Genomic DNA, 26,895 nt, shown 5'->3' on the forward strand with positions numbered 1-26,895 from the left:
GGAGGATAAATGCTTCAAAGCCCTACATTCCAATGAAGAAATGCTCACATGGAAAGTGTCTGTAAAGCAGGAGCAGAAACAGAGGGAGCCCTTTTCTACCCCACCAAGTCCTAGTTTGATGAGTCGGCCCAGACCCGGCAGTTCAGCACGGAATCACATTCACCACCTGTCAGTATGAAATTACCACTAGGAGAAAGCTTTGCCCCAGTCTGCAGCTAATGAGACCGCGTTTGGATTTTGTTAACGTCTCTGCCTACAAAACAAATGATCCTCTGACACATAAGGTCACCAAATCAAATGCTTCCTATCTCTACTGGAAGTAGATCGCTGCTGTGCTCAGCTTGGCTTTATTTTCATAGTTGCTTCATTTTCTCCTTCCCTGTCCCCTGCCTGCTTAAAATTCGCACAGCACTTCACCGTAACTGTAGTGCATTCCTCAGTGTCATGCATACACCTCAGAACAAATAGCGCTGGTTAAAAGTCAACCTTGGGCCCATTGGGCTGGTCTTGTCTTCTTTGTTTTTCCTCCTCTCTCTACTTCCCTCCCCTCCCCCCCTCAGCCCCCCCCTCTGGACACGTACATTGCAAACTGCATTATTAAGACTATCAGATCTCTCAAAACTATTTCGGCCCACCATGCAACTTTAAACAAGTGGAACCCATTCACACACACAGAATCGTTTAAAATAAAATAAGCACAACAGGAGCGGCCTAAAGGCAAACCCCTCAAGTCAACTCAGACAGATAATCACAAATCAGTACAGGTGATTTAACACATTCAGCTTTTGATCATTCAGTCTTTGCTGTGGTTTTCAAAATTCAAAAGCTTGCTAGAATGCTTCACATTCCCATCTGCAATAAACAGGTATCCATATTAATGTGATGGACACCAGAAAGATACCACTTCATTGAGATTTCACATTCAAACCTAGATTTGGGACCGAAGGCCCCTTCCAAAGGAACAGCTCCTCTACCAAAAGCTCCCAATGGAGTTTTTATTCCCTGCTCCTCACCACACGCTCCGCTGGATGTCAGCTTACTGACTGACTGGATGGGGCCCAGATGACGTGAGAAAATCCAAATCCAATTTGCCTTAGAGCAAGTCATTCCTTGAATTACGACATACACAGACATTTCAAACATATAACGATAAAAGCTTTTGAGCTTGCTGGTAAACTTCTTCATATAGACGTGAAATGCGAAGATGGCAGTGATGGCTGAGAATATTGATAAAAACACAAATCTGCTGCTTCGGTCAGGACTTATTTCCCAGTGTTTCTGTCCCATTCAAAATGTTATTGGATACAAGGCACCAAATCTAAGGAATCATACAAAATTAGCTCACTACATTGTATTGGCAGGTAAAACTAATCTCTGTCTATTGTATCTTCCATAAGTATTTCTCATTCTGCAGTACTGTTAACTTCCAATTCCAATTTCTGGCAAACAAGACACTATAGAACAGTGTCCACCATGGGAGGGACATTGAGCTATGCTTATACAAAGATGCCTACAGCAGACAAATATAAACCAAACAGCATAAAAAAATGCTATACGCTATCGCTTCCAAATAAAAGCTAAATATCGCAGAAACCTCACAGTGCTGGAAAAAGCAAGTTTACTTTGAAGTATAATTCATTCCTTCCCTATCAGGGCAATATTTTTCTGACTGCAGTATCTCCACATCTCAGTGCAACGAGGCTGATGTCATATGGAGAAGTCACTAATGTCAAAAGATGTCAACAGCAAACACTACACAATCCGCTTGGGCAACCAGCTGTACCCACGGCTAACGGTGCTGCTCCCGCTCCCCACTGTAATCTGGTCAATTCACACGACAACCATATTTCTACCTGAATACAAATATTAATGCAAAACACTCAGTCAAAAGATGAGCATTCACAGCAAAGAGTCTTGACTCACTACAGTAACAACAATCAATCTTCATACAAACAGGGCCAGCACGGCAAGGGATGCAGAATGCAATCACAGTATTTGGCAGTCACAGCAAACCATGACTGTTCTATTTTCCCTTACACCTCTGAGATGAAGAAGGCAACACTGAACATTTTTTTTCCTTTCATTTTCCTTTTGAGCCTTGTAGTCCTCACAAAGCACATACTCTGCTCTAACCAAGACTCCAGCACAGATCCGAACACTACAAGCATTTCATTTTTACTCTTTAATGAATGTCAGCTTCTGCCTGTGCTGAAGCCAGACCAGCTCCCCCTGCATTAAGCTGGGCCGCATTTCTGTTGCATCTCAGTCTGGCCTATAGCATTTTAATTTACTTTATTTACTAGTAGCATAAAAAAAGGCTACCTAGTAAATACATATGCAGACATTCACAGGAAATCCTTCCAGACCATGCAACATTTAGAGAAACAGAATTAAAACCTTTTAATTTGTTCCCTTAAGACAGTCTAAACAAGTCTAAAACAAACAAAAAACCCACAAAACAAAGCAAGTATATAAACTCAAATTATTCTTCATTGCTAACAAAATCAGTTTGCGAAGGCTGAAGAAGTGGCATGTTGCTCAGATATAGAGGAAATGGGGTTCTTTGTGGACAGAGGAGACATAGAGCGGCGCTGTGCTCTAACAAAAGAGGAGTTTCTTGTTTGCTCTGCTCATCTCTGCATGACTAAAGTGATTAACAGCAGCTGAAGTGCCCATAGAACAGGAAATCAAAAGTTGAAGTAGCAGCAGTGAAAAAAGAGGAATTGTGTTCAGGGGATTTTCCTCTGCCCTCTCCAACAATAATGCACAGCTGTCAGTTTGCGCCTGATGGGCCAGTGCCAGCCAGGATAAAATAGGAAGGGGAAGAAAAACATGGTTCCAGCTCCCCTACCTGAACATGGGATCAAGTGTTTGAAGAACCGCATACTTCAACTCATTGCTGCTTCAGGAAAGAAGAAAAAAAGAACCGACAAGACTGAAATACAACACGTATGTTTGCAGTCGCATGTTCAGATTTGATGACAATAAGAAACACGAGCAGCCAAACCCCAAATTATAAAAATTCCTGAGGTCCAACTGAAGGCTGAGAACTGACTAGAAACAGTCAATTAGAGCCCTATATTCTATAATCAAGATACTCACAGACAGACGCATTCCTGTAGTTTTTCAAACTCACTGAGGAATATGACAGTTAACTTAATTCCTTCCCTTTATGACCCAGCAGGAATAACAGCTTCACAGGTTAAACTCTACCCACCGCATCTGCACAAGCTCGCTGCCTTCAGTCATACTGGGTCTCCTGTGACAACCAGAGTTTGTCAACATTGCCACTATAGGAGCAGTTAACAGCACTTAGCTCTGACTCTGACCGTTGTGGTGTTACCTCCACACTATTCCCTTGGAAAACAAAACAAAGTGCTCATTTGCCAGTGTAAGTTGCCTCCCAGTCACTGCTTCTGCTGTCACAGCTGTGCAGGTCAGGGTTTTCACTTCTTTTTAACCCCGATCAGCAAAGTTGTGCCAGCAGAAATATGCAGCGTAGGCTTCATTTTTGCTGCCAGTGCAAACAGATACGACTCTGATCACACAGGTACGTTCCTGCTCTATTACAGGGCGTTTGGTTTTTTAATTTGTTTTAAAAAATAAAACAAAAAACATTCTCCAGAGCAGAACTGTTTCCAGAATTACATTCCTAGCGAATTTAGCTGCCAGTTCAGTTCGGCCTGGAGAACAGACTATCAAGTGTGCATACAGTCCCAGTAACACTGAGAAAAAGAGCTGTTGACAGAAATTGCCAGCCATTTGTTTGCCCTTATCTGAGGGCAAAGAAATCAGTACCACAGAGATAGGTGAGGGCTGCGGAACATTTCTTCCTGTTGCTGAATGTCAAACACTTCTTCAGCAAGAAAGGCTTTTAGGGCACCAGCTCCAACTACTCAACAAGCATAAAAGAAATACCTGGGTAGAAATCCTAATGACAGTTAAAGGGAAGGTACTATACCTGCTCCTTCCAGAGGTCTATCAGGTACTGAAGGTTTCTGGATGCCAGCTGAATGCTTCTATTTCTTGGTTGTGCTCCTTTCTTATACACCTAACTCAATGTCCTTTTAATATGAGACTAATGATACAAAGCATCAAATTCTTTGAGTAGTTTAACAACAACGTTGTTTTAGAAACAAGTTTCTGACTACAATGTTACACATCAGAACTGCACAGCTTGATACACTTCTCCATACTTGGGCAACAAACGCCACCAATCTGATCCCTTTCCTGCAGCCAGCCCTTTTCCCAATGGTTTAAAAAGCAAAAACAAACAAACAAGAGACTGTTGAGTTATCGAGCTTCCCATCAAGAGAACGTCAGTCTTCTGTCTTTATCAGTATTTTTGGACAGCACCTGAGCTTGGAGTTGTTTTTCTGAGATTCTTGCTTTGTCCTGCACGGTTCTTTGAGTGTAAAAAAGAATGTAGGCCTGGGTTTTGCACACCTCCTCCACGCTACATACATTCAGTTTGGAGTCATTGCAGTGGACCCAAAAGCCTAGGAATCAAAGTGAGAAAGAAGACATTAGGACTCTAGGTACAACCCCCTCACCAGTTCCATTAAATTGTCCACGCATCAAATCCGTATCTTTCCAATTTGGAGAGAAGGATGTTGCAGAGGACGATGTCAAAGGCCTTACTGAAGTCCAGACAGGATATCAGCGGCACCTCCCTTGTGCACCGCTGCAGTTACACCATCGTAAAAAGCAACAAGGTTGGTTGGTCAGGAACTGCCCTTGGGGAAGACATGTTGGTTATCCCACACACCTCCCTCTCTTTGATGGGCCTAGGCATAGCTCCCAGGAGGACCCGCTCCGTGGTCTCCTCTGGCACTGAGGTGAGGCAGACAGGGTGCTTGTTCTCTGGGTCCTTTCTACTCTTCTGAACAACTGAGTGCTATGCTGCCTTTTTTCCAGTCACCAGGGACTTCCACCTCACCACCGTGACTTTTCAAATGTCATTACGAGCGGCTTGGCAACTACATCAGCCAATTCCTTCAGGACTCGATCATTTCCAGCTGCATTTTGGAACTGGTCATAGGTGACATCCCAGAGAAAAATGGCCATGTAGGAGAAAAGGCACCTCTGCCTTTTCCCATAAGGAAACTTTCAAAAGGAGTTTCTAACATGGAAAACATTTTACCATTTCTGTACTGTTAACATGGTTGACAAATATCAAATGATAATTTAACCAATTGCATACAATGGCCCCAAAACTCAATTAGGAAAATAAGAATTCCCTGGAGAAAGCCAATTTGTACCTCTGTCTCCATCAGTTAAAAGGCAGAATCAATGCTGATTCAGTTGAAGAAAGAGACTGCTGGAAATTCACATAAACCCTGAGGATGTTATTCATGAATAGTTCCTGTCCAGTTTCAAAACACTTTCTGTTTATCTCACCATCCCAAGGATGCTGAGAAAAGACCCAGCTGGATTAGCTTCACAGACTGACATCCCGTGAGAAAATGAAGCATTCATGCTGTTAACAGTGAGCAATAAAAGGCATCCCAAAGCGCCGCAAAGCAAAAAGCAGCAATCTGAGGTCTTTACACACACACACACACCATAAAATAAAAAGAAAGGAGAAAGAAAACGTGCTCCTAGTAACACATTCTGGGAAACAAACTACTGAATGTCAGGAAATTCGTTTCTGAACAACCTTGATCATGAAGCTTTACAATACACTACATCTATGGAATAAAACACAGATTTCTTGTATTTGTTTCCCTGTAATAAGGCACACGCACCTCCCTCTGTGTTGTAGCAATATGCTGTGTAGTGTCCTGAGCCAAACCCTTTACCATGATGCATCACCACAGCGGAGAGGTCATAGACAAAGGTCTCTTTGTCAAGAGAGGAGAGAGAGTCCCTGCAGCAGTAAGGTTCCATGTTTAGTACCTGGTCAAAGAGGACATGGACCCCAATCTTCTCACGGTGATTGCGTTCAGACCACCTGCAAAAACAAGAGCATCATCAAAGGCTCTGAATCCTTCTCGGCAGGTACAAACATCGCTGGTTTTAGCACACTGAGTACCACTGATGTATCGCACAACTGGGCTGGATAAAACATCTATAGGCACACATTGCTCACAATGTGAGAGAAGCTGAGGGGCCAGCTCACCACTTCTCCCCCTGTGGACAGAATCTGCCTGGCAGCTCACCGTGCTGCCCCACTCACCTGAATCGTTTAAGGTGCAGCCGGAGGACCTGAGGTAGCCTGTAGATCATTAACTGCTTTTTAGCTTCGCTCAGAACAAGAGGTTTGGGAGAGGACTTTCGTCGTTTGCCTGTGGGAAAAAAAAATCAAAGCAAAGACTGTCAAGGTGCCTTTATTGCTATTTTTAAAGGAAAAGAGCTCGCTTTTCTTCTAGCAGCAACTGCCCATCTCACACACGCTCAAGATATGTTTACTTGCCAATGGTACCACAAGGGTGTAGCAATTTCAACAGGTGAACTACCAGCATTCAAATAACAGTCCTTAACACTGTATTCTTAAGTGCCACTTTGATCCATTTACCAGGCCATCACGAGATGGCTCTAACGTGTTAATCCAAGACAGAGGAAAAACGCTTCTAGCAGGGTTCCACTTCCAAGAGGAGCTCTGACTGCTCACAAAGGAAAAGGAACTGCTAAGCAGAAAGTGAAGAAAAGGGAAGGAAGGTTTCTCTTCCCAGTGATCACTCTTTCCAGGACACCAAACATATGACTACACCATGAGGAAGACAGGTGGCTGTCAGTGCTTCCAATAAGAAATGTACCTGCTAATTAGATTTCTGCATCTCACCGCACCAGGTTGGAACAGATGGGTTGCTCCTCCTCTATCACGTCTGACAAGCAGTGCCCCCAATAGTTTTTGGCACTTAGATGCAGGCTGTTTGCCTTTGTTTTGTTTTCAGATGGTTAATGTTTCTGTAGCCATTTAACTCTGGTGTCCACAAGGATCTACAGAAAACTGAGCTAAGGTGAAAGCCAAACTTGCCTGTACCGACACTCTGCAAACATTATTTGAGAACCAGAACTGTACTTGGCTTTGTTTAAGAACATCTAAGGGAATGGATATTCCCTAACATTTCAGGAATACGCCCGAGAGCAGACTCAAGCATTGATAGCAAAAAGAGTTCTACAAATACTTGCTACTTCAGCTGCTTAGTCGCAGTGTAAGTTGAATTATTGGTATTTTCCACACAAGGGGATGAATATTTGCCATAAATACCTACACACAAAAAATTCAAATCCAGCTTATCAGAGCAGCTGAGCTACACAGTTATACATAGGGATAAAACTACTTTCATATAATGACCTTGCAGTCAGACCTATACAGAAAAGCAGAAATCATCTTCCAGCTGAGCACAGCAAAATACAGGCAGTAACAAATAACAGGCAATATAATAATCTGAGCTTTCCATAATAATGTCAGTTCATTGCTTTTTGTCCAAACACCTACAGAGAGATAGAAACGCAAACCTGGTGGCAGACATGAGAAATCCACGGTTGTGATTTCTGGTTAAGGGATATGAGGGAACAGATGACACATAGACAACTTGTTACAAAAGCTTTCCTGCCATGCATATGTGAAAATCATATGGTATAATGGTCCCTTTTTGCCCCTAAATCCAACCCTTCTGCACCCAAACTCTTGCAGTTGCTTTCCTTCCAACACACACTGTGAGAGCGGTCCTTGGTAAATCACACTGCTCAGTGGCAGAGACAGCAGAAGAATGACGTACTGGTTCCAAACTGGTTCCTGAAGGAGCAGCCACCAGAAACAGAACAGCATGAACAGCAATATATGTATTGGTTCTCAAGACAAAACATACAACAGAAACCTCTCATGTGGAAAACAAGGTGACTCTAACTGGCAAAGCCAGCAGCAGCTCAGGACTTACTGTTGCATTGGTCGCACGCATATATCCTCCCTTCCAGAGCTTCGGTTTCTGTGAACTTGGCCAACATTTCCGTCAGCATGCACTCTGTCTGGTTAACAGGGATAATCCCTTTCTCAATACAGTGATAGCGCTCAGGAAACTCCAGGGAAAGATCCCAAAAGGGCTCAACAGTGTTGGATTTGTAGTTGCATGTTATACAGGTGACCTGGGAATTAAATGTTGATACACAGATGAAGTTATGCACATGGACGCTCACAGAAAGGCATTTACATTCACCATTACAGGTGTAACACAGGTATGACACGACTTCACAGCTGGGCAACAAACAGTTTGGAACCGCAACCAGTAAACATTTATTTGCATTTATCATGCCACTTTCTTCCACTGTTTCTCTATTTTCCTTGCACGCTTTATCTGCTGAAGCATGACTTCAAGCATTCTTTCCCTAAAAAAATAAAAGCTTTCACTTGAAAAATACACCTTTTAATATTTAACGTGCACAGAAGTTCTTATGAGTGGTAAGCTTAGTAAGACTGGCACTAGAAAAGACTGCATAAATACTAATGAGATCGCACCTACATAACGCGCCTCGCGGTCTGACCTTGCAAGCCCTGAAGCATCAAGTTATGCACACATTCATTTCTCCTGAAAAGCAAAAGTAGCTGAGAACTTTCAAACACACTGTGCTTGCAGGGTCAGCTTTGTGAGCATAATGTGTCCCAGACAAGGCAATGGCACAGGAATATGAGACCAAGCAGTGTGACAGTGTGGGTGCTTTTAGCTGCTGCAGAAACATATGTTAAGCATCGAAAACCCTGAGAACCTACACAGCAATTAAGCAGTTTTCATTCTCAGACGGCACTCCCCATCAATTCCTCTCAGCATTTGGTGGTTTCTGAAGGAACAAAACCTTTGCTTCTCGCTGCTAACCGCTCCAATTGCTTTCTGTGCAAAACCAGGTGCGTACCTGACTAAGCAACTGCCCGTGAAAAATGGTGTTTACCACCTTCAGGACCTGCTTGGTGAGTTTCCTCTGCGAGAAAGGGATGAGGATCCTGCGCTTTGTTCCTTCTGATTCCAGCTCCTGCTGCACTTTATCCAACAGCTCGCATAGGAATTCCTGAGCGTCCTGCTGATCGTAGCCTCGGAATGCTGGGATCAGACTCCACACAGAGTGCAGCATGGCAAACGGGGACACAAGCGCCCACTTGCCAGACCACATCACTCTGAAGAGGGTGTGCAATTCGTGACAGAGGGAGATGTGCTTTGAACGTGGTTCCTTGGGTTGGATAAGTTCTAAACTCCTGCTTATTGAGGAGCTGCCATTTAAGCCAGCTGGCAAGCTCTGTGTGCCGTATGATCCCACTTTGTCAGTCCTCCCTGACTCATTAGCAGCAGATCCATTTGCCAATCTGCCAGGCAACCTAGACTTCCCGTTCACAGTTTTGGCCAAGAGTTCTTCCGTTTCACAGAGATCAAGCGTCAAAAAACATTCTCTAAATTTCTGGAGGTGACTCAGCACTTGCAGGATAGAGTTCATGTAACATGTGTTTCCCAGGTTCCTTAGACCCGTCACCCCGGGAGTCATCAGAGGCTTACGTCGGATGGAATAAAACTGATTGAATCTGCTGCTCTGCATCTGCCTTGAGGTAGGGGAAGCGGTCGCCACCTCCCTGAATTTCCTTGGAATCAGGTTCTCTCTGTGCACGTGTGACAGCAGCCTTGCACTCTTCCTCGGAGGAGTGTTTGCCAGCTCCTCCAGAAGCTGTCTCTTCATCTCCTGCCGTCGCTGCCTCGCTGCCTCCTTCTTCTTCTCCAGTTCCTCCATCTGTTTCTTTTGTTTTAACTTCAGCTGGCCTCTGGAGCTCTTACCAAACCAGGTCCGCAGTGCTTTGGCAAGCAAAGACTGGCGCCTGTGCCAGAGAGCCGTAAGCATTTGAGATTGTCCCTGAGGGGTCCTCTGATGGCCGCACACATCCTCTCCCAAAGTCATGGATCGCAATGTCCTCCCGCTCCTCGTTGACGGATCATGTTTTTGACTTTTAATTGCTGACAGAGAACTTCTCAGCAATTTCAAGTCACCCTCCGGGTTATCGTTCAAGACATAGTCTTCACAAAGGTAACAAAATACATACAGATCATTAACTTCCATTGCCAACGGATGCCTGGTTTCTTCAAAGTGTTTAAGTGCATGCTCCTCGATGTACCTCCCACAGGCTACGTGGGAGCATTTCAGACAAGCCCAGATTGATTCAGTCGTCTGGCAGTCCACGCAGTGCCACTTTTGCGGGTTCAGGATAGAATGGTCCTGGGCGAGTCGTAGCCGCCCAACATGTTTGCATCTATCCATCTCTTACAGAAGTCTCCGCTGCTTTGACCTTGTAAGGCAAAAAAAAAGAAATAAATCTCAGAGCCACTAACCACCTAAAACGATCTCTTTTGTACCAGATGTAAAGACCTACAAATATACAGATGTCGCATCATTCCACTCACAGTTTTCCTTCAACCGACTACATCATTTTTATGCACAACTTCTTTAAATGAAGTTTTCATTGCCAGCAAAAAATATCGGACTGACCAGCTCTACAGAACCAAACTGTGTGCTAAGGATGGCCCAGACAGCTGCCAGTACGCCCTACCAAACTGCGAGCCTTCCTTCCAGAGAGAAAAAGATTAATTCAGTCCGCACACACTCGTTTGATCTTCAGCTGCCCTCTGGAAATTGATACATATGAAATGAATTTGGAATTCGAATGCATGTCATCAGGAACCAAACTAAGGTTACAGCTTTCCATGGGAGCCATGAAAATATCAGACACTTGTCATAACCAGAACCAGTCCATAAGCAACCCGCAGCTCCACAGGCTTTACATTCTGCCTCCAAGCTCTCCGACTTCCCCTCACTTTCCCAAATATTTTAATGCTTAAAAAAAATAAGCACAGCAAAAAGATGGAATATGTAACAACTTGTTACAGTAACAGATTACCTGACAGAATGGCTGCACGAGTACATGTGTGCACAAACATAAACAGAAAAAGCTGATTTACTAAATATTGTAGCAGAAGAGAATTCAAAACTGGGTATTACAACCACAGTTGGATTGTGAAAAAGCTTTCACTCCATGTTCTGTGTGTTTTATAAGAGAGACTCAGTCGTACGAGGAGCACAGGCAGAACACCAAAGCACCCAAGTCGTACAGGCAGAACACCAAAGCAGAGCTCCCAGCACCGTGGTGGTGCTTTGTGCAGTCTGACGTCCCATCACAACTGAAAGAGATCGGAGCACCAAAGCAGCAGCCAGCCCCACTCACTCACACACAGTACTCACTGAGTCACGTTGAAACATTCCTTCCTCTCCAACGCAATGCTCAGAGCCTGGAACATCCCCATTTCATTCAAAGGAGTCTTGGCGGTTCTTCGAGAATTTAATTACTACTTAAGTCTTCATTCTAAGGAAGCGCAGCTTCAAAGCCCTGGAGAGAGAGAGAATATTCTCGTGATGCACATAAACTATGAAAGCCAGCAAGGCTGCTTTGAACAGAATTAATCCCCTCAGCATAAGAGCTACTGCAGAGAACACGTTTATCCCAGAGAACAGAGTTATCTGGAAGTCCAAGCACGAATGCACTTAGGAACCCAAGCATGCAGATGTTAAGAAATTTCACATGGAAGAGGCCCTCAGGAATTTTGTTTTTCTGTTTTCATTTCTGATCATCTATAAATCTGCTGATCACATGTAGCCTCTTCGTCGTCAGCCTTTTGTAGTGGGTGACCCAACATATGGCAGAGGAAAAATCTGAGCGAAAACATGGAACAAAAACGTGCACCTCCTGTGATGGCTTCAATTTTGGCTGCTTTGGTGACTTTGTGAAAGTAGGGGGAGGGAGAGCCGTGGTGGGGGCGGGGAGGCAGAACCTTTCCTGAGTTAAATTTCATCTCTGGATGACTTGTCAAACAAAACCAAAAAGGAAGTAATGAATGGTTTTCAAGAGTGAACTGCAACAAAATAAGAACTACACGGGAAAGACAGATTGGAAAAACCTGCAGTTTGCCAAAAGCAAAAAAGATTGGGGAAAAAAAAGTATCTGTTGTAATAATCCAAGAGAGACTAAATTAGCTTGCTTATGCCTCTGTGGCTACAGAACTGCAATATGCACAGTACTGAGAGGAGGGACAGCAATAACAAACACAAGGTGGTTACAGATGTCACAGATGGTGTCAGATCTGGCGGAGAGAATGCTTAGTTTAAAGAAAAATAAAATCCCTTTCTGAGGGATGGGGTTTAATATAATGAAGGAAAGCCGGGGAATAAATGCTTAACAATCGCCTGTGAGTGGTATATAGAAAACCTGCCTGACCAGGCTAAGATGACTTATTTTTAGGGGACCTAAAATGATGCACATTTACCTCAATTGCAGTCTTCTTCCAGTGATGCTGCTGAAGACAAAATCTGCTAAAGAAAAAGACAAATAAATCTATGTACCACAAAGGCCTTTTATTCTTTAACTCTACTTCAGATTAAAGCAAAAGCCACTTCAGAATTAATTCCAATGCAGCGACTCTGCAGTGCCTGAACCACTTCAACTGTCCCTCCAAAGCAGCTCACAGACTGGCTGCTGCTCTCACTTGGACTGTGTTCGTTCTCTCACAAATTCCAGGACCTGAAAAGACACTTTTGGAAATCCTACAGTAAACAAAAGGGCAGCTTTGGTCTCCTCCTTCCAAACCGGAGGCGCTCCTTCTCACCTTTCTCTCCCCTTCTTCATTTTTCCACTCAAGTCCTGATAGAAAATTGTGGAATAATCCCGTCTAGTCTTGGAGAGACCAAGTGGCATCATGTAGATTCCAGCTTGAAAGAGTATAGACACTATGGTAACATTGACAGCCTTCATTTACATAAAAGAATACTAATTATGTTGTATCATCAACATCTGTGATTCTGTTCACTGCCATATGCGACAGTGTTGGGAATTTAACCCTTGAGTCTCACCAGCATATCCAGTTTTTGTACCAGGAAAGAAAAGATGGGCTTTCTGAATGATGTTTTGTAGAGACGGATGAAGCAGCTGCCAAGCACAGACACTCACCAGCTCCGCAAGGGCTCAGGACTCAATATTTTCAAAGAGCACTACATTTATTCTCAATTTCCAAGGGGGGGGGGGGGGGCAAAAAAATCACCAAAAAAGCAGATATGCTGCTAGTTCCACCTGGGTAACAGGCTACAAGGAAACCAATCACACCAGCCAACAGATCACTGAGTAAAGTCAGGGAAAGGTGCACGCAGATAATTAAGGGCAAATTAAGGACTAAATTTGTTCCTCTGCTTCATGTAGGAAAACAAACCACATGCCACAACCTACCAGAGAGAATAAAGACAGCAAACTGGCAGGGGAAATTAAAAAGCAATGATAAGAGGAAAACAGGAAGATGAGTTAGAACCTGCGTGCTGTTGCACAAGATGGGGGGGAGAAGAGGGGGTGAAGCCTGAGAATATTGGAGGCATTGCATACAAGCAAGCAGCCCTTCCCGGCCTACCAGGAATGTTCTAGAGATAGCCTGAAGTTTTTCACTTTGCAAATTAGTTCCAGTCTTCAAGCACAAAGTCAGACTCTGCTTTCTGTACCTGTGTGGCTCAATCCTGGGAACACTTAAGGCAAGATCCTATAAGAACTTCAATAATCAAATGCAGCAAAGCCGATTTTAACACTGAAGGAGTGTTAAGATAAAACACAAGACTTTATTATTTTCCTCTGTACCATTGTTACACATTTGGAAACTGATTGAAGACATCTGTACAGATCTGTTGACGTTCACTACTTTCTTTTTCTACACAAACGCTCACGGAACAGAAAAGGTTTTGGGTCACGAATGGTGTGAGGTGCTCAGCTGTGGAAGTCAGACACACCATCCATTTGTCCAACGGATCCAGGATAAATAGAAGCCTGGAACACCAACACCAAATCCTTCACTGCAATTTGGAAGTCGTCTTTCAAAGACAGGTGAGAAGCTCAGGATCAATGATACTTAAATTCGTTCATTCATTCCCCTCCTGGGAATGTTCATCACAGAAATAGTTAAAGCCGTATCACAGAATCAATCACAGAATTGTAGGGGTTGGAAGGGTCCTCCTCAGGAACCAGCCAATTTGCACTGCTGTTTAAACTCCCCAGCCAGACAAATTGAAGTGAGAGAGCTTTCAAAATCTGAAATATTTTAAAGATGAATATTTAAGAGAAAATATTAAAAGATGAAATGAATGTTCTTATTAAGCCAAATACGCACTGCTTCACGTCCAAGTGCCAGAGATGAACAAAAATAAGTGACTGCCATCTCAGGGAATGCCCCCAGCACTCTGCTGTTTTTCATGGTAAGATCACCTCTCAAACTCGAGTTTAAGAAAGCCAATATAACTGAGTTATAATTGATGTAAAATTCGCAGTACTCCTGCTGCCTTGACTTACCACTGACCAGCTCAGCAAGGACGGACGCTCAGTGATGCTGCTCAGACGGACAGAGCACGTGCTTACGAATCCACAGGGCAGGACCTGCACACAAGCATATGAGGAACATGATAACTGAATAACTACCCAAGTCCAAGTTAAGCAAAATGAGCACTGTTAACTTGCAACGTGGCCTAACAATGCAGGAAACACGAGACAGATAAACAGCCATTCTCTCATGTGCCCTCTTTCCCCACCTTAGCACTCCTGCTACAGCACAGCCAAAAAAGCCACCGTTTCATTTTGCTTGTTTTCAGAAAGCAGAAGCCATTATTTCTGTTGACCATAAAGTTAATACGCTGTTTTTCATACCCAGTGTATATCACATTGGTCCCGCTCTGATGTAAACAATACATTCAGGGTTGAGGTTGATGGTACTTACAATAGTAATAGTTCAGACATTTTAAAAATCCTTCAGAACCGCATTAGACCTTTTATAGGGAAAATTCTACCCAAATTCCGCCCATCTTCACAATAATATCAGCAAAATCAATTTCCCACTGTTGGCAAAGAGCTTTATTAACAAGGTCAGAACAGGCTGCATTCTGACCTGTGCATCTCGCTCTGTTCCTCCCATCTGTCACAAAACCTGACAGTTGTTGGTAGCAAAATACACCCAACGTCAACAAAGCAAAGCAGACCCCAGCGCTGTTCTGCAGGTACGTGCTGAAGTTTTACAGCCCCAGCACATCCGAGAATTCTCTTGGCACTGCTCGCACTGAACCCGACGGCTGCAGCAGAGATCAATTGAGCAGCCCTCGCATTCAGAAGCAGGCTAACAGTCCCTTCGAGAATCTCTTTGTGATAGACACAAAGACGGATAACAGCGGGCAGTGAATACTTGTAAGTTATGGGTAGTCCTCCGCTGCTCTTCCTCCCCCCGTTCCAATTCCTATTCATCTTGGCAAAATCTTAGACAGACTATTAACTAATCTAAAACAACATCGCAGCTGATACAACACAGAAAGCAATCAGTCAAATGAACATGTCAGTGCCATCTACTGAAGCAATAAAGAACAAGACAACCCCAGCAGGCTGTGGCTTATTATCTCCACAGCTGTAATGAATAGGCAAATAGCATTAAATAGAAGTACAGCATTCCACAGCCACCTTTTGTGGGGCTCCACTTTGAGATATCCAAACGACAGAGGTTAAAACAAGACAAAAATAACAAAGGGTTTCAAGCTTTTTGTGCCCCTTCCTAATGGGATCGTGCCTTGTGCGTGTGCTACGAGTCTTGAACTGGCTGAAGCCATTGCCTATGGGCAGCAGGCAATATCTGAGGAGCAACGCCATTGCTCTCCCATGACAGAATAAGGGAACAAGAACCTGATTTGCAAACTATTAGACTGGTAATCTTCTCACAGAATTTCAGATCAGCCGAGGCCCAATTCACCAGCATCTGTTATTTTAGTACATTATCTTACTCTGAGGCCAGAGGCCATCATATCAATTTGTTATGAGGTGAAACAATGAAAGGACAAGAAGAAAAGGCAAGAGGGAGAGGTAGGTTTGGCTTGGACACCACCATCTCAAAAAGCTGCTCTTAGAACCTTCCAACTTTACAATAACCAGGAGACCATCCCTCACTTTCAGGGACTCGCTCATTTCTGCGGCATCCAAAAGGAACCAGAAATGCTCAGAGACTCCACAGCACAAAATCCCAGTGGAGTTTTCCTGTCTGCCTTTGACAAACAGCAGCTATCGTCATCCCCTGCCAAAACAAAGTCGTGGCTGGGAGAAGGGTCCTCATCATGGCACACATTCAGGTGAATTAACTATTCTTAGTTAAATAGATTTGCTTCTAGCCTTAGTCTGATGACAGATTAACTCATGGCTGGTAGGATTATAGACTTACCTCTAGAACTAAATCACTTCTGAATCTGAGTTATAGCTATTAGTTCTCTAAAGCTTAGCGGAGCAGCTTTTAGTACCTCCTTTGTATTTTTGAAAGAATGATTAAACATCATTAAATCCGGGCTGAGGGCTCTTTCTCCCAACCCCTGCACACAAACAGTTTGATTTCTTTGGGTGGTTTTGCTTTTTTAAAAGAGCAGCAGAGTTCTGTGTGGATTTTCTTCCCCTGAAATAATTCATACTGCTTTAAGCCTAGAATAACCCCCCCCCATCCTCAATTAAAATACATTTTTTCCATGTTTGTGTGCAAGAGCATGAGGGGAAAAAAACAAACAGACAAAAAAACCCAAACTTTGTTCTCCTCGGGGAGAAGCAGCAATCCAGAGCGAGCTGCTCTTTGTGCTCAGCACGGCGCTTTTGTTCCCAGCACATTGCTCAAGCTGCAGAAGATACGGCCGATGCTACAGAGCCTGGAAGCGAAGCGCTGGCACGCAGCAACAAGCTACAGCTCCTCTCTGCTGAGCACATCATGTGCGTATTTAAGCAGGGCTTATTTGTACACAAAACGTTGCACATGCAACACCTGAGAGCTCTGTGCTGCCAGCCAGCAGTTCCCCTGCACACCCACAAGGCAGGGCAGCAGTGATGAGGAGGTGCTACCTGTGCAAGGCCACACCAGCGGGCCTCCTCCTGCTCCCCTCACAGCAAGGAAGGCCAGCAGCAACCTTCCCATGCACCTGGTCTGATATTTAATGATGACTTCCATTTAATAGGCACAGGTGACAGCTTGGTGCATTGAGCTGCCTCACTGCAGTGCTTTTGCCTTCTGCATTTCCAAGACAGGAGCAGGGGAAGGGGCAGCGAGGAAGGAAAAAGCTGCGCTAAGAAACCAAAAGGAAGTGGTCCAATAACCACTAATGAAGGTCACAGGGAGGAAAAGCTGAAGGCATCGCTCCTGTGAGACTGTAATGCTGCACTTGGATGATACACTCACATGCTGATGAGCTACAAACAGAGTGCCCTGCATCCCCTGCCTAAAGCCAACTACCAATCTATCCCCATCGGGCGATAAGCTTTCCTTTTTCTTTCCAGAGCAGACAATCCAAGCTTCAGCATTCATCATCAGGCCCCTCCAGCTCATCCCAAGCCAGCCACCATCGGGAGCTGCAGCTTCCCAGTGCCCAGCTCCAGCAGCACACCTGCACAGACACGCATCGACCCACGTGGGCTGCTCCAATCCGTGCTTGGAACCGCCACCCAGAAAATCCACCACCTACTGCCAACTACAAAGCCAAGCAACAAAAACCACACAGCGAATATAAAAGCAAACCCCTAATTAGCCAAAAAAGCCACGAGGCCCTCATGTGACAGAGTTAGAAAGATCTGCACACAGGGGAGGGGGGGAGAAAGCATTCACACCAAGACTGAAGTGCAATATATGAACAAATTACTTGTTCTGCTCGCTTACAGTTCGATATTTACGCAGATAATGCTGGAGTTAGAGGTCAGCCACACATCTGTGTGATTCTCTCCACACAAGGCACTTGTTATTCAGCCGGAACGCACTGAATGTGCAACACAAGGTGACGTTCTAAAGTGTGTTGGTGAAGTTGGCTTCAGCATCAGGAGAGAGACAAGCCCGGCCCCACACTCCGCAGGAAGGAAAGGACTGCATCCAACACACAGTTTTGCTATTGGAATAAAAGGAAAGCACATGTATCGTGAATCATTTGAATGGAGCCAAGCTCAGAGCCACTGCTCTCTTCCAGGAAGCCGGGGATCAAAGCAGCAGCAGTGCAGAAACACAAACCAGCACCTTCTTAAGACACCCTTTTAGTTTTTCTAGCTAAATCCGCATATTGCTCCCTCTGCACACCCACCTAGACAGGCTGCAAAGATCCTCACCACCTCCATTTAAAGTCCAAAACCTCAAATTGTTCTCAGAGGCTTTTCATAGCACCAGAGAGAGGCAGAATGTAATTACAGGGCAGTATTTCTTAACCAAATCCAAGCCGCCCACTGAAAGTGAATGGGAAAATATGGTTGCAGTGCAATGCTTCTCAATCAAGGGGACGGATTTGCATTTCAGAGTGAATAAGGGCACACAGCTGTGGTCACCATTCCTTAATCAGCTCAGCTGATGTCCTATAGAAGGTCTCAATGGAAGAACGCAGCTGCGGCCCATAACTCTTGGCTTGATCTTCCATGGTTTGACTGAAAAGAACATCAATGCACTGAAGCTTTTCTCCATTAAATTGGTTCTTTCAAATCCAGCACTGGGTTCACACAGAAAAAAAAAAAAAAAAAGAAAGTTTCTTTCCCATTACACTTAGTTAGAGGCTGGGGTGTAAAAGGTTTTGTGACATATACTGCACACTGAGGTGCACCATAACAAATAAATGGAGTGTGTTATTTAGCTGCTGCTTTCTCAGGGAGCTTCTGAAAAGGACAGCACAGCAATGGAGCTGCCCCATTGGAGGAACCTGCCTTGTGAGCTTCCTTTTGAAGCATCCCTTCCACCCAAGGTGCTCCCCAACAAGTCTGCTGGCACTTCCTCGGGGATTTCAAACCCATCTTTGTCGTGCACTGGAGGTGTAACAGTTAACATCAGCTCATTACTGTCAGCTAATTAACAACATTTAGCACAAAGCAGCCAAGTTTTCTTTGTTTCTACCTATGGTACTAAATCACTTTGCAACAGCATGGGGGGGGGGGGGGGGGGGAAATCCTTCAAAAACAGTGCAATAAAGAGCATTTTGATTTGCATTGTGCTCAGTATGCTGCAATAGGAATCACTCGCTGCAGGCACACCACAAACTTGCTTTAGACCACGCAGGAATTACTTCTTGATGACACAGAACTCCGCCTGGGTTTCTGCCTCCCTCGCCCCTCAGTGAAGGGGCTGTTTGTGCTGCTGTCTGCATGCTGGGGCCATAACCACCAGTGGTGGCAAAGCTGTGTACGGCTCAGCAGCATCACCAGAGCCATCTTTGATCTCAGAAGTGGAGAGCGGCAGCAGCGGTGCACACAAGCAGGAAGAAACAAGCAGTACATTCTGGTTTATGCGTTGGATGTTAGGAATATACTGATTTCCAATTTAAATATACACATCCATTGAAATTGCTTAGCGCAGCTCATGTGCTGCAGAGCAATTGTTCATTAAGGGCTTCGTGCTAACGAGGATGGTCTTCCACTGAACAGAGCCGTGGGGGGTTCCTGCTGCCCAGCACAGCTCTGCTCCTTGTGCTGAAGGGCTCAGAGTGGAGAGTTCACACACAGAGCAATTAACACCGTGCTGCTGAGACAAGAGCGGCTCTGGAGGCTTCAATCCCCACAGTAGGGAGGGGGAAAAAAAACAACCACCCACAGAACCCAAAGCCCTGGTGGAACACTCGAGGTGCAAAACACAGCGATGCTGCACCGAACTTTCACACTCATCCGCCATAGAATTCTCACAGAGAACTCTCAGCATTCAGCTATCAGGCAGCAAGTCCTTCCCAGCACAAAAAGCAGCGCAGCTCAAAGCTGGCTGTTACTATGGAACGTTACCTTTTCCTCCCATTTAATCTCAATCGCTGTATGGCGTTACGGGTGAGGTTTTTCAAACCACTGATCTCAGCATCTCTCTGTTCCTTTCTAACGAGCGACTTGAAGACAGAAGCCTTGAGTTCTGATCTGACTCAGAACAGCTTCAGAAACCTTCACACACTTCCTCAAACCAAAAATGCATGTGAAAGAATTCACGTCTGCGTGTCTCGTACGACAGAAGACGAATCTTCAAGCAGTTCCATCTCCCAGCTGATCTGAATCCACCAGTAAAGCTCCTCTGATGGTGAGATCAGCTGCGCTAAACTTCCTGACTCCTAGCAGAGGTCCTGAGATGCTTCAGCATAGAAACAGATATCAAAGGAGAGGGGAGAGGAGAAGAGAGGGGGGAAGGATGCAGCACTACCAGAAGAAACCCTGAAGCTGATTAAAATAAGACCTTAGAAGATGGATTCTGTAACACAGACTTTTGCCACCACCAAAGTACTTCTTGGAGCTCCTCCGTAAGTGCTGAGAACCAAACAACCATTTAAAGAGAGCAGTTAGCAACTCAGTGCATTTTAGCAAGGAAGAAAGCAAAGTAAGCTGTCAGATGCGGATAGGGGAGAACTACAAGCAAGCGGACCACAAACGAAAGATGACGACGAGCTGCAAGCAGGAAGCCGCGCTCCGCACTTCCACCCCCCGGGCAGCACAGTGACGACCCCAGCTGAGCGGGACTTTGTTTTCGCAGCAGCGATGCACCCCGGACAGCTGCTGTGCACCCCGGACAGCTGCTGTGCACCCCGGACAGCTGCTGTGCACCCCGCGGCGCTCCGGGATCACAACGGCACCGCTCCGCTCCGCAGCACGCGGGGCTCATCCCGGTTTCTCCATCGCAGAGCGTGGCGGAGCCGGGGGGCTTTGCACCGCGTCAGCAGCGCCTCCGCAACCGCCGCAACGACCTTTAACTCTTAAGCGACGATCAGTGGATGTGCAACAGCTGAATAAAGCCCCGTTACCGCGCGCTGCTGCTGCTGCCGTTCTGCAAAGCTCCGCGTGCGCGGCGGGATAAAGAACATCCATTGGGAACAAGAACTTGTGAGGAGCAAAGGCTGCGCGGCCCCGGGACGCCGCCACCGTCAGAACCGCTTCACACGAAGCCTCCGGTGTCCGCGGGGAAGATGATGAGGGGAAACAAGTGTCCGAACGCCCCGAACACCCGCGACCTCCGCTCAGCACAGCGACGAACCCGCCGCTGGGATCCCGGTTCCGTAACGGCACCGACCGCGGGCAGCAGCTCCGCACCGAGAGACGCGCGGCGGCCCCGCTCGGAGCGTCACCCCGGGGCCGAACTGACCCCGAGTTCGTGGCGGCCCCGACCCCGCGCCCTCAGCCCCGCGGCCCAACGAGGCGCTGCTGCCCCCGCCCTCACGGCGCCCGTTTGCCCCGCGCGGCAACAAAGGGAAAGTTGGGCCCGCGCGGCTCCCGCCCGCACATGCACACACACAGACACACACACACATATATATACACACACATACATATACACACACACATACACACACACACACACACACACACACGCACGCACAAAGGCGGCGGCGGCGGCCCCCCCCGGCCCGGAGTCTCCCCTCAGCCCCCGGTGCGTCCTGCCCCCCCCGGCAGGTAACACCCCCCCCACCGCGGGACCGCTCAGCCCGGACCGCTCAGCCTCGACCCCCCCCATCCCGCTGCAGGAGGAGAACCGGACCCTCCCCCTCCTCTCCCTCCCCACCCCACGGGGGTCACCGCCCCCCCACTCCCTTTATTTACCGCCATCATCGCACGCGCGAGCTGTCACCAGCGTGAGACACCCCAACGCCGCCGGACACGCCCACTCCCCGCCCATTGGCCGCCCGCCGCGCCCCGCCCCTCTCCGCTATTGGCCAGAGAGCGCGCCACACAACGGGTTCGCTCCGCCCCTCGCTCCGCTCCCCATTCACCTCCGCCGCTTACGCCAATTCCGTAACGGCGCGGGTCTGGCGGAGCGCGGCACCGTCTCGGGCGCTAACGGCGCTAACGGCGCTCGAGTGGACGCTGTTTGCGTAGCTAGCGCCGTAGTACACGGAGGTCTGGCGGAGCTTACGAGCTTTGCGCAGCCGCTAGGGGGGGCTTCTGAACGGCTCACGGTTGAGTAGAGGGACGGCAGCGCTAAGGGGCGGGGAGCGGCTGGGCCCGGCCCCGGGCGGTGACGTACCGGGCTTTGTGAATCGCGGGCTGAAGTTTGGTTGAGAAGCAGGAGGGTAAATAAGGATGGTGCGCAGACAAAGGGACTCTTAAAGGGGCAGCGCGGCGCTGAGGCGCTGGGGGCGGGAGGGACCCCTCGGGGGGCGGCGGGGCGCCGAGCTGACGGAGGACCGCTGCAGCACGTTCGGCATGCTGGATTCCTCGTGCCCTTACGGTGTATTGTGCTATTTGTGATGGCTTAAAACCGGCTCCTCCTAGAGCTGCTGACCATCACATTTATTCAGTGCCTTCACGGGAAGCTCTGGACCCTTCTCACAAAAATGCAGCTTTTGATTTTGATGAAAAACAACAAGACATTTGCACACAAATATTACATTAAAAAAACCCTTTCTCCCAGCTGCCGGCATTCAGTGAGGCTCTGCCCTTCGCATGCATTTGGCTGGGATTTGCAGGAAGCTCAGCACTGAGAGCCAGCAGAGCCACGGGCTGAACGCAGACACACAGAGAAGGAAAAAGGACGAGAGGAAATCCTCGTGGCGTTCCAAACCTTTGCTTTCAAATGGCGCAAAGAGACTTGGAAGGAAAACAGAACCTTGGGCTGACCGCAGTGCTGCTTTCTGGAGGGACTCCTGACCTGCAGAGAAGATGCAGCTGCTCCGCACGGAGCTCAGGAGTCCTTTCATCTGATTCCTGCTACAGGCACCTGCTGCTGCTTGCGGATCTTGTTGAACAGCTCCATGTACTGAACCATTGTGTCCGCAGGGCTGTAGATGCCGTCGTGCTTGGTGCCAAACACAGACGGGATGCCGGGAGTGTGGCTCCCCATGAAGCTCTGCATGAACTCCATCAGCAGGTTCCAGCAGTCGTTGGCGATCACGCAGGGGCAGTACTCCACCTGGCAACAAAAAGCACCGCCCTGCAGCTCACCACAGGGCCATAACCACACAGAGCACAACACACGTTCCTCTCACTGTTTCAAGTATGAGATATGCATCAAGAGTTGGAAGCCAGCAACCAGCTGCTATGTGCTGCACAGTTACTCTTATGAAGCCAAAACAAGCCATTTCTCAATCCCATCCCTGTTAGCTATGGACACCTGCCTGGGTAGATGTGCCGTCATTATTAATTATAGAGCAGCTAATAGGATTTGTGTGCTTAGGAAAACGTGTGCTCAGATTCTGCAAGATCTTTCAGCACTTAATTCTCAGCTCTGGGCAGCACTGACGGCCGCAGCACGGAGCTCCCTGACGAGGAGAGAGCAGCTTTAGAGCCAAACCCGTGGCAGGAGGGCAATGCCCGGCACTGCTCAGCCCAGCCACCGTCTGCACAGAGTCAGGAAAGGAAGTAAACCCGACCCAGCCCTAAATCAGCGCTGAGGTGCTCTGCTGTCAACCTGCTGGTTCTCACCTCCACGGATATCCCGCGGGCGCTGGGCCCCATGGTGACAGTGCCCACCTTCACCAGGAAGTCGCAGTACTGGTACCGCGTGCCCCGGCTCTCCATCTTGTTGGCCTTGGCGTTCTGGAAGAAGCCCTTCAGCTTCACCATCAGCGTGTCGAAGTTGGCGTCCGCGATGAGGCAGGGCCCGTTCTCGAAGAGCGCGAAGCAGCTGAGCGGATACTCCGAGTTGTGCATCACGTACATCAGTTTGCCCGTCTGCCCTGGAACAACAGCGGCAGCGCTCGGCCAATGCCTTCAAACCCGCCCTTCAAACCGATCGGATCCCCGGCCCCTCTGCGCCTTCCCTGCTCCCGGCTGCGCAGCCCGGCGATGCTCCGGCTCTACCCGCCCCCTCCCGCTCCCTGCCGTGTCCGGATGCCCCGCCGCCCACCCTGGCTGCCGATGGCGTTGGCCGTGTGGTACGTCTCGCAGTCCACGCCGAACGCTCCGTGCTTCTCGGCGCCCAGCAGCTCCAGCTTCTTGCTCAGCAGCTCCACGGTTTGCTGCACGCTCTTCCCCTCCAACACGGGCACCTGCGTCACGCTGCGGGGCGACAAACAGCCGCCAATAGCCGCGAGGCCGAACCGAGCCGAACCGAACCGAACCCCGAACCGAGCCCCAAACCCCGAACCGAACCGAGCCCCGAACCCCGAACCGAACCGAACCCCGAGCCCCGTCCGTCCGCCCGGCCCTCACCAGGTGACCCCCATGGCTCCCTCCGTCCCCGCCCGGCACCGGAAGCGGAAGGCCGGGCTGGCGCAGGCGCGTTCCGGAGGGCGGCCATGCCGAAGGCGGCGCGGGGCGCGGAGCCGCTGCACGAGCAGATCCTGAAGGCCGCCGCTCCCACAGTGCGGCACCGCCGGGCGCGGGACGCGGTTGGCGATGCGGAGCAGCGGGACGGCGGGTACGTGGGGCCGCGGCTGGCGCGGCGCATCCTGCGGGAGGCCCGGAGGCAGCAGGAGGAGCTGGAGGCCGAGCACGGCCCCGGGGAGCCCGCACCGACCGCGCGGCGCTGCGCGGCCCCCGAGTCGGAGGAGGACGATGAGGACGAGGAGTGGCCGAGCCTGCGGCGGGCGGCAGAGCGGGACGGGCGGGACGGCGGGGCGGACGTGGAGGTGGATCCCGAGGACGAGAAGGCGCTGGAGCTGTTCATGAGCCGCGCGCCGCCGATCAGGTGCGAGGGGGGGGCGGGAGGGGGGGGAAGGGGATGGGGAGCTCCGGTTCCCCGGTTCCCCGGTTCCCCGGTTCCCCGGTTCCCCGGTTCCCCGGTTCCCCGGCACTGACCCCTCCCGCCCCCCCAGGCGGACGCTGGCGGACGTGATCATGGAGAAGATCACAGAGAAGCAGACGGAGGTGCAGACGGCGCTGTCGGAGCTGTCGGGCCGCCCCATGCCGCAGCTGGACCCCCGCGTGCTGGAGGTGTACAGGGGCGTCCGAGAGGTGAGGGCTCTGCGGCCCCCGGCCCCACACACACCTCTGTGGGAGCCCCTGCCTCCCAGCAGAGCAGTGCGGACACCTCTGCTGCCTCCCTCGGGGTGTCGTGAGCCACCGCCTCATGGTGATGGGGGCACACACAGTGGCACACACAGCAGCACCCTGCACTGAGTAGAGGCCCAGCACAGCCCCCGTGCAGTGGAGCTGTGCAGGGAGCAGACAGCTTGCTTACAGCCTTGAGACAAACCCTCCCCCTCTGCTTTCCTTGAAGGTGCTGTCCAAATACCGGAGCGGGAAGCTCCCCAAGGCATTTAAAATCATCCCTGCCCTGTCCAACTGGGAGCAGATCCTCTACATCACTGAGCCCGAGACGTGGACAGCAGCAGCGATGTACCAGGCCACAAGGTGGGACCAGCTCAGTGCACTCTGAGCTGTTGTTCTTGTTGTAATGGAACAAGATGTACAAAATACCATGACGTGTCTCACTCCCGCTCCTCCTTCCCTGTGCCGGTGGAGCAGAGGGGATCCTGATGCTGGGGATGGAGGTTTCCTGCAGCTCTTTGCTCTCAGGACCTGGCTCAGGAATCACAGCTCACGCTTCACTTCATGCTTTGCACTTCACAGGATATTTTCATCCAACTTGAAGGAGGGGATGGCCCAGAGGTTCTACAACCTGGTGTTGTTGCCACGGGTCAGAGATGATATCGCTGAGTATAAGCGCCTCAACTTCCACCTCTACATGGCTTTGAAGAAGGCGCTGTTCAAGCCAGGAGCGTGGTTCAAAGGTAGGGGCTCCCTGTGGTGCTGCACTCCACCCCTGGGAACCTGCTGCAGTGCGCAGCAGTTTGGCAGGGCGGCGTGTTGCACAACACTACTTCTGTATACTGCTCTCTTTGTGGCTGTGGGGACTCAGTGTGGTGGAGGAAGGTGTAAAGATGTCCATGACGCAGAGGAGATGTTATTTCCTTGGGTTAAATGAGCCCTGAGAGAGCAGAGACTGAGCCTTACACCCCACGGCTCTGCCTGTGATGATGAGCAGTGGTACCCGGCTCTTTTCCCCCCACAGGGATCCTCATCCCCCTGTGTGAATCGGGGACCTGCACGCTTCGGGAGGCCATTATCATCGGCAGCATCCTCACCAAGTGCTCCATCCCTGTCCTGCACTCCAGGTAACGCAGTGGTGCAGTCACTGTGGGAGAGCAGTTATCCTTCAGGGACACCAGGTGTCCCTCAGCCCATCCAACAGCTTTGCTCAGCGCTGAGATTCAGAAGCTGTCCTTTTTGTGCTGGCCCTGCCCTCACCTGCCGCTCCCTTTGTCCCCACAGCGCAGCCATGCTGAAGATTGCCGAGATGCCATACAACGGTGCCAACAGCATCTTCCTCCGGCTGCTCATCGACAAGAAGTACGCGCTGCCCTTCCGTGTGGTGGATGCCCTGGTCTTCCATTTCTTGGCCTTCCGCACCGACCAGCGCACCCTGCCCGTGCTGTGGCACCAGAGCTTCCTGGCTCTCGCCCAGCGCTACAAGGAGGACCTGTCCTCAGAGCAGAAGGAGGCTCTGCTTGAGCTGCTCAAGTTCCACAGCCATCCGCAGATCTCAGCGGAGATCCGGAGGGAGCTGACAAACTCCAAGACACGGGATGTGGAGGGGCAGGAGCCTGCGGTGATGGAGTGAGGGGGAGGGAGCAGGGAAACACCACAGCCTGGCCTGGCTCCTGTGGGGGCTGCTGCACACAGCTGGGAGCAACGCCTGCAGGTGTCTGGGAACATCCAGCCCTGGGATCCCACTGCTCACGGTGCTGGAACCACAGGGCTGGTCTGTGCTCCCTGCACTGCTTGTCTCAGGGCAGCCGTCCAGCCCTGGCACCCAGGAAAGCAGTAGGGGTTGTCCTGCTCCTGTTCGGAAAATAAAGCCCGTGCTGGGTCCTTAGTCTGGAGCAGCTCTGCCCTGCAGTTGCATCTTTCTGTGGCTGCATCTGTGCATCGTCCTTCCCTGTCCCCCTCCCCTCGTCCTGTCCCCAGCA

The 26,895-nt window shown here is 49.1% G+C and overlaps 3 protein-coding genes across 11 annotated transcripts; 1 reads left to right on the top strand and 2 right to left on the bottom strand.

Moving 5' to 3' along the window:
- Nucleotides 1–583: 583 nt before the first annotated feature.
- Nucleotides 584–21,654, bottom strand: USP49 (ubiquitin specific peptidase 49). Of its 9 annotated transcripts, none has more exons than XM_072356257.1 (10): nucleotides 18,124–18,228; nucleotides 17,712–17,934; nucleotides 14,348–14,431; nucleotides 12,294–12,336; nucleotides 11,215–11,359; nucleotides 8,854–10,264; nucleotides 7,887–8,091; nucleotides 6,179–6,287; nucleotides 5,748–5,953; nucleotides 584–4,499 (listed from the first exon to the last, which is right to left on the bottom strand). In XM_072356257.1, exons 6-10 carry the CDS (start codon nucleotides 10,234–10,236, stop codon nucleotides 4,309–4,311), a joined length of 2,094 nt encoding a protein of 697 aa, XP_072212358.1. In that variant the 5' UTR covers nucleotides 10,237–10,264; nucleotides 11,215–11,359; nucleotides 12,294–12,336; nucleotides 14,348–14,431; nucleotides 17,712–17,934; nucleotides 18,124–18,228; the 3' UTR covers nucleotides 584–4,308. The 9 variants fall into 9 exon arrangements, with proteins under 9 accessions (XP_072212358.1, XP_072212356.1, XP_072212359.1 ...); XM_072356255.1 differs by having other exon boundaries at nucleotides 12,294–12,339; XM_072356258.1 differs by lacking the exons at nucleotides 17,712–17,934; nucleotides 18,124–18,228 and adding an exon at nucleotides 21,584–21,654.
- Nucleotides 21,655–22,252: 598 nt separating this feature from the next.
- MED20 (mediator complex subunit 20) lies at nucleotides 22,253–24,238 on the bottom strand. The gene is made up of 4 exons (XM_072356308.1): nucleotides 24,134–24,238; nucleotides 23,829–23,980; nucleotides 23,405–23,658; nucleotides 22,253–22,892 (listed from the first exon to the last, which is right to left on the bottom strand). The coding sequence occupies exons 1-4, from the start codon at nucleotides 24,145–24,147 to the stop codon at nucleotides 22,677–22,679; spliced, it is 636 nt and encodes a 211-aa protein (XP_072212409.1). The 5' UTR covers nucleotides 24,148–24,238; the 3' UTR covers nucleotides 22,253–22,676.
- Nucleotides 24,220–26,808, top strand: BYSL (bystin like). The gene is made up of 6 exons (XM_072356307.1): nucleotides 24,220–24,611; nucleotides 24,739–24,877; nucleotides 25,143–25,276; nucleotides 25,496–25,656; nucleotides 25,938–26,040; nucleotides 26,198–26,808. The coding sequence occupies exons 1-6, from the start codon at nucleotides 24,220–24,222 to the stop codon at nucleotides 26,544–26,546; spliced, it is 1,278 nt and encodes a 425-aa protein (XP_072212408.1). The 3' UTR covers nucleotides 26,547–26,808.
- Nucleotides 26,809–26,895: the final 87 nt, after the last annotated feature.

This window comes from Excalfactoria chinensis, chromosome 23 (assembly GCF_039878825.1).
Source record: "Excalfactoria chinensis isolate bCotChi1 chromosome 23, bCotChi1.hap2, whole genome shotgun sequence".
Classification (NCBI taxonomy): domain Eukaryota; kingdom Metazoa; phylum Chordata; class Aves; order Galliformes; family Phasianidae; genus Excalfactoria; species Excalfactoria chinensis.

Excerpts from the sequence above, each read along its gene's own strand:
- USP49 (XM_072356261.1), bottom strand. The coding sequence starts at position 10,236 with ATGGATAGATGCAAACATGTTGGGCGGCTACGACTCGCCCAGGACCAT. Across the intron at positions 6,288-7,886 it reads TGCGTGCGACCAATGCAACA|GCAAACGACGAAAGTCCTCT; the intron begins GTAAGTCCTGAG and ends TTTTTCCCACAG. Across the intron at positions 5,954-6,178 it reads CTGCACCTTAAACGATTCAG|GTGGTCTGAACGCAATCACC; the intron begins GTGAGTGGGGCA and ends TTGTTTTTGCAG.
- MED20 (XM_072356308.1), bottom strand. Across the intron at positions 23,659-23,828 it reads CAACGCCATCGGCAGCCAGG|GGCAGACGGGCAAACTGATG; the intron begins GTGGGCGGCGGG and ends CTGTTGTTCCAG. Across the intron at positions 22,893-23,404 it reads CCCGCGGGATATCCGTGGAG|GTGGAGTACTGCCCCTGCGT; the intron begins GTGAGAACCAGC and ends TTTTGTTGCCAG.
- BYSL (XM_072356307.1), top strand. The coding sequence starts at position 24,220 with ATGCCGAAGGCGGCGCGGGGCGCGGAGCCGCTGCACGAGCAGATCCTG. Across the intron at positions 24,612-24,738 it reads AGCCGCGCGCCGCCGATCAG|GCGGACGCTGGCGGACGTGA; the intron begins GTGCGAGGGGGG and ends CCGCCCCCCCAG. Across the intron at positions 26,041-26,197 it reads ATCCCTGTCCTGCACTCCAG|CGCAGCCATGCTGAAGATTG; the intron begins GTAACGCAGTGG and ends TTGTCCCCACAG.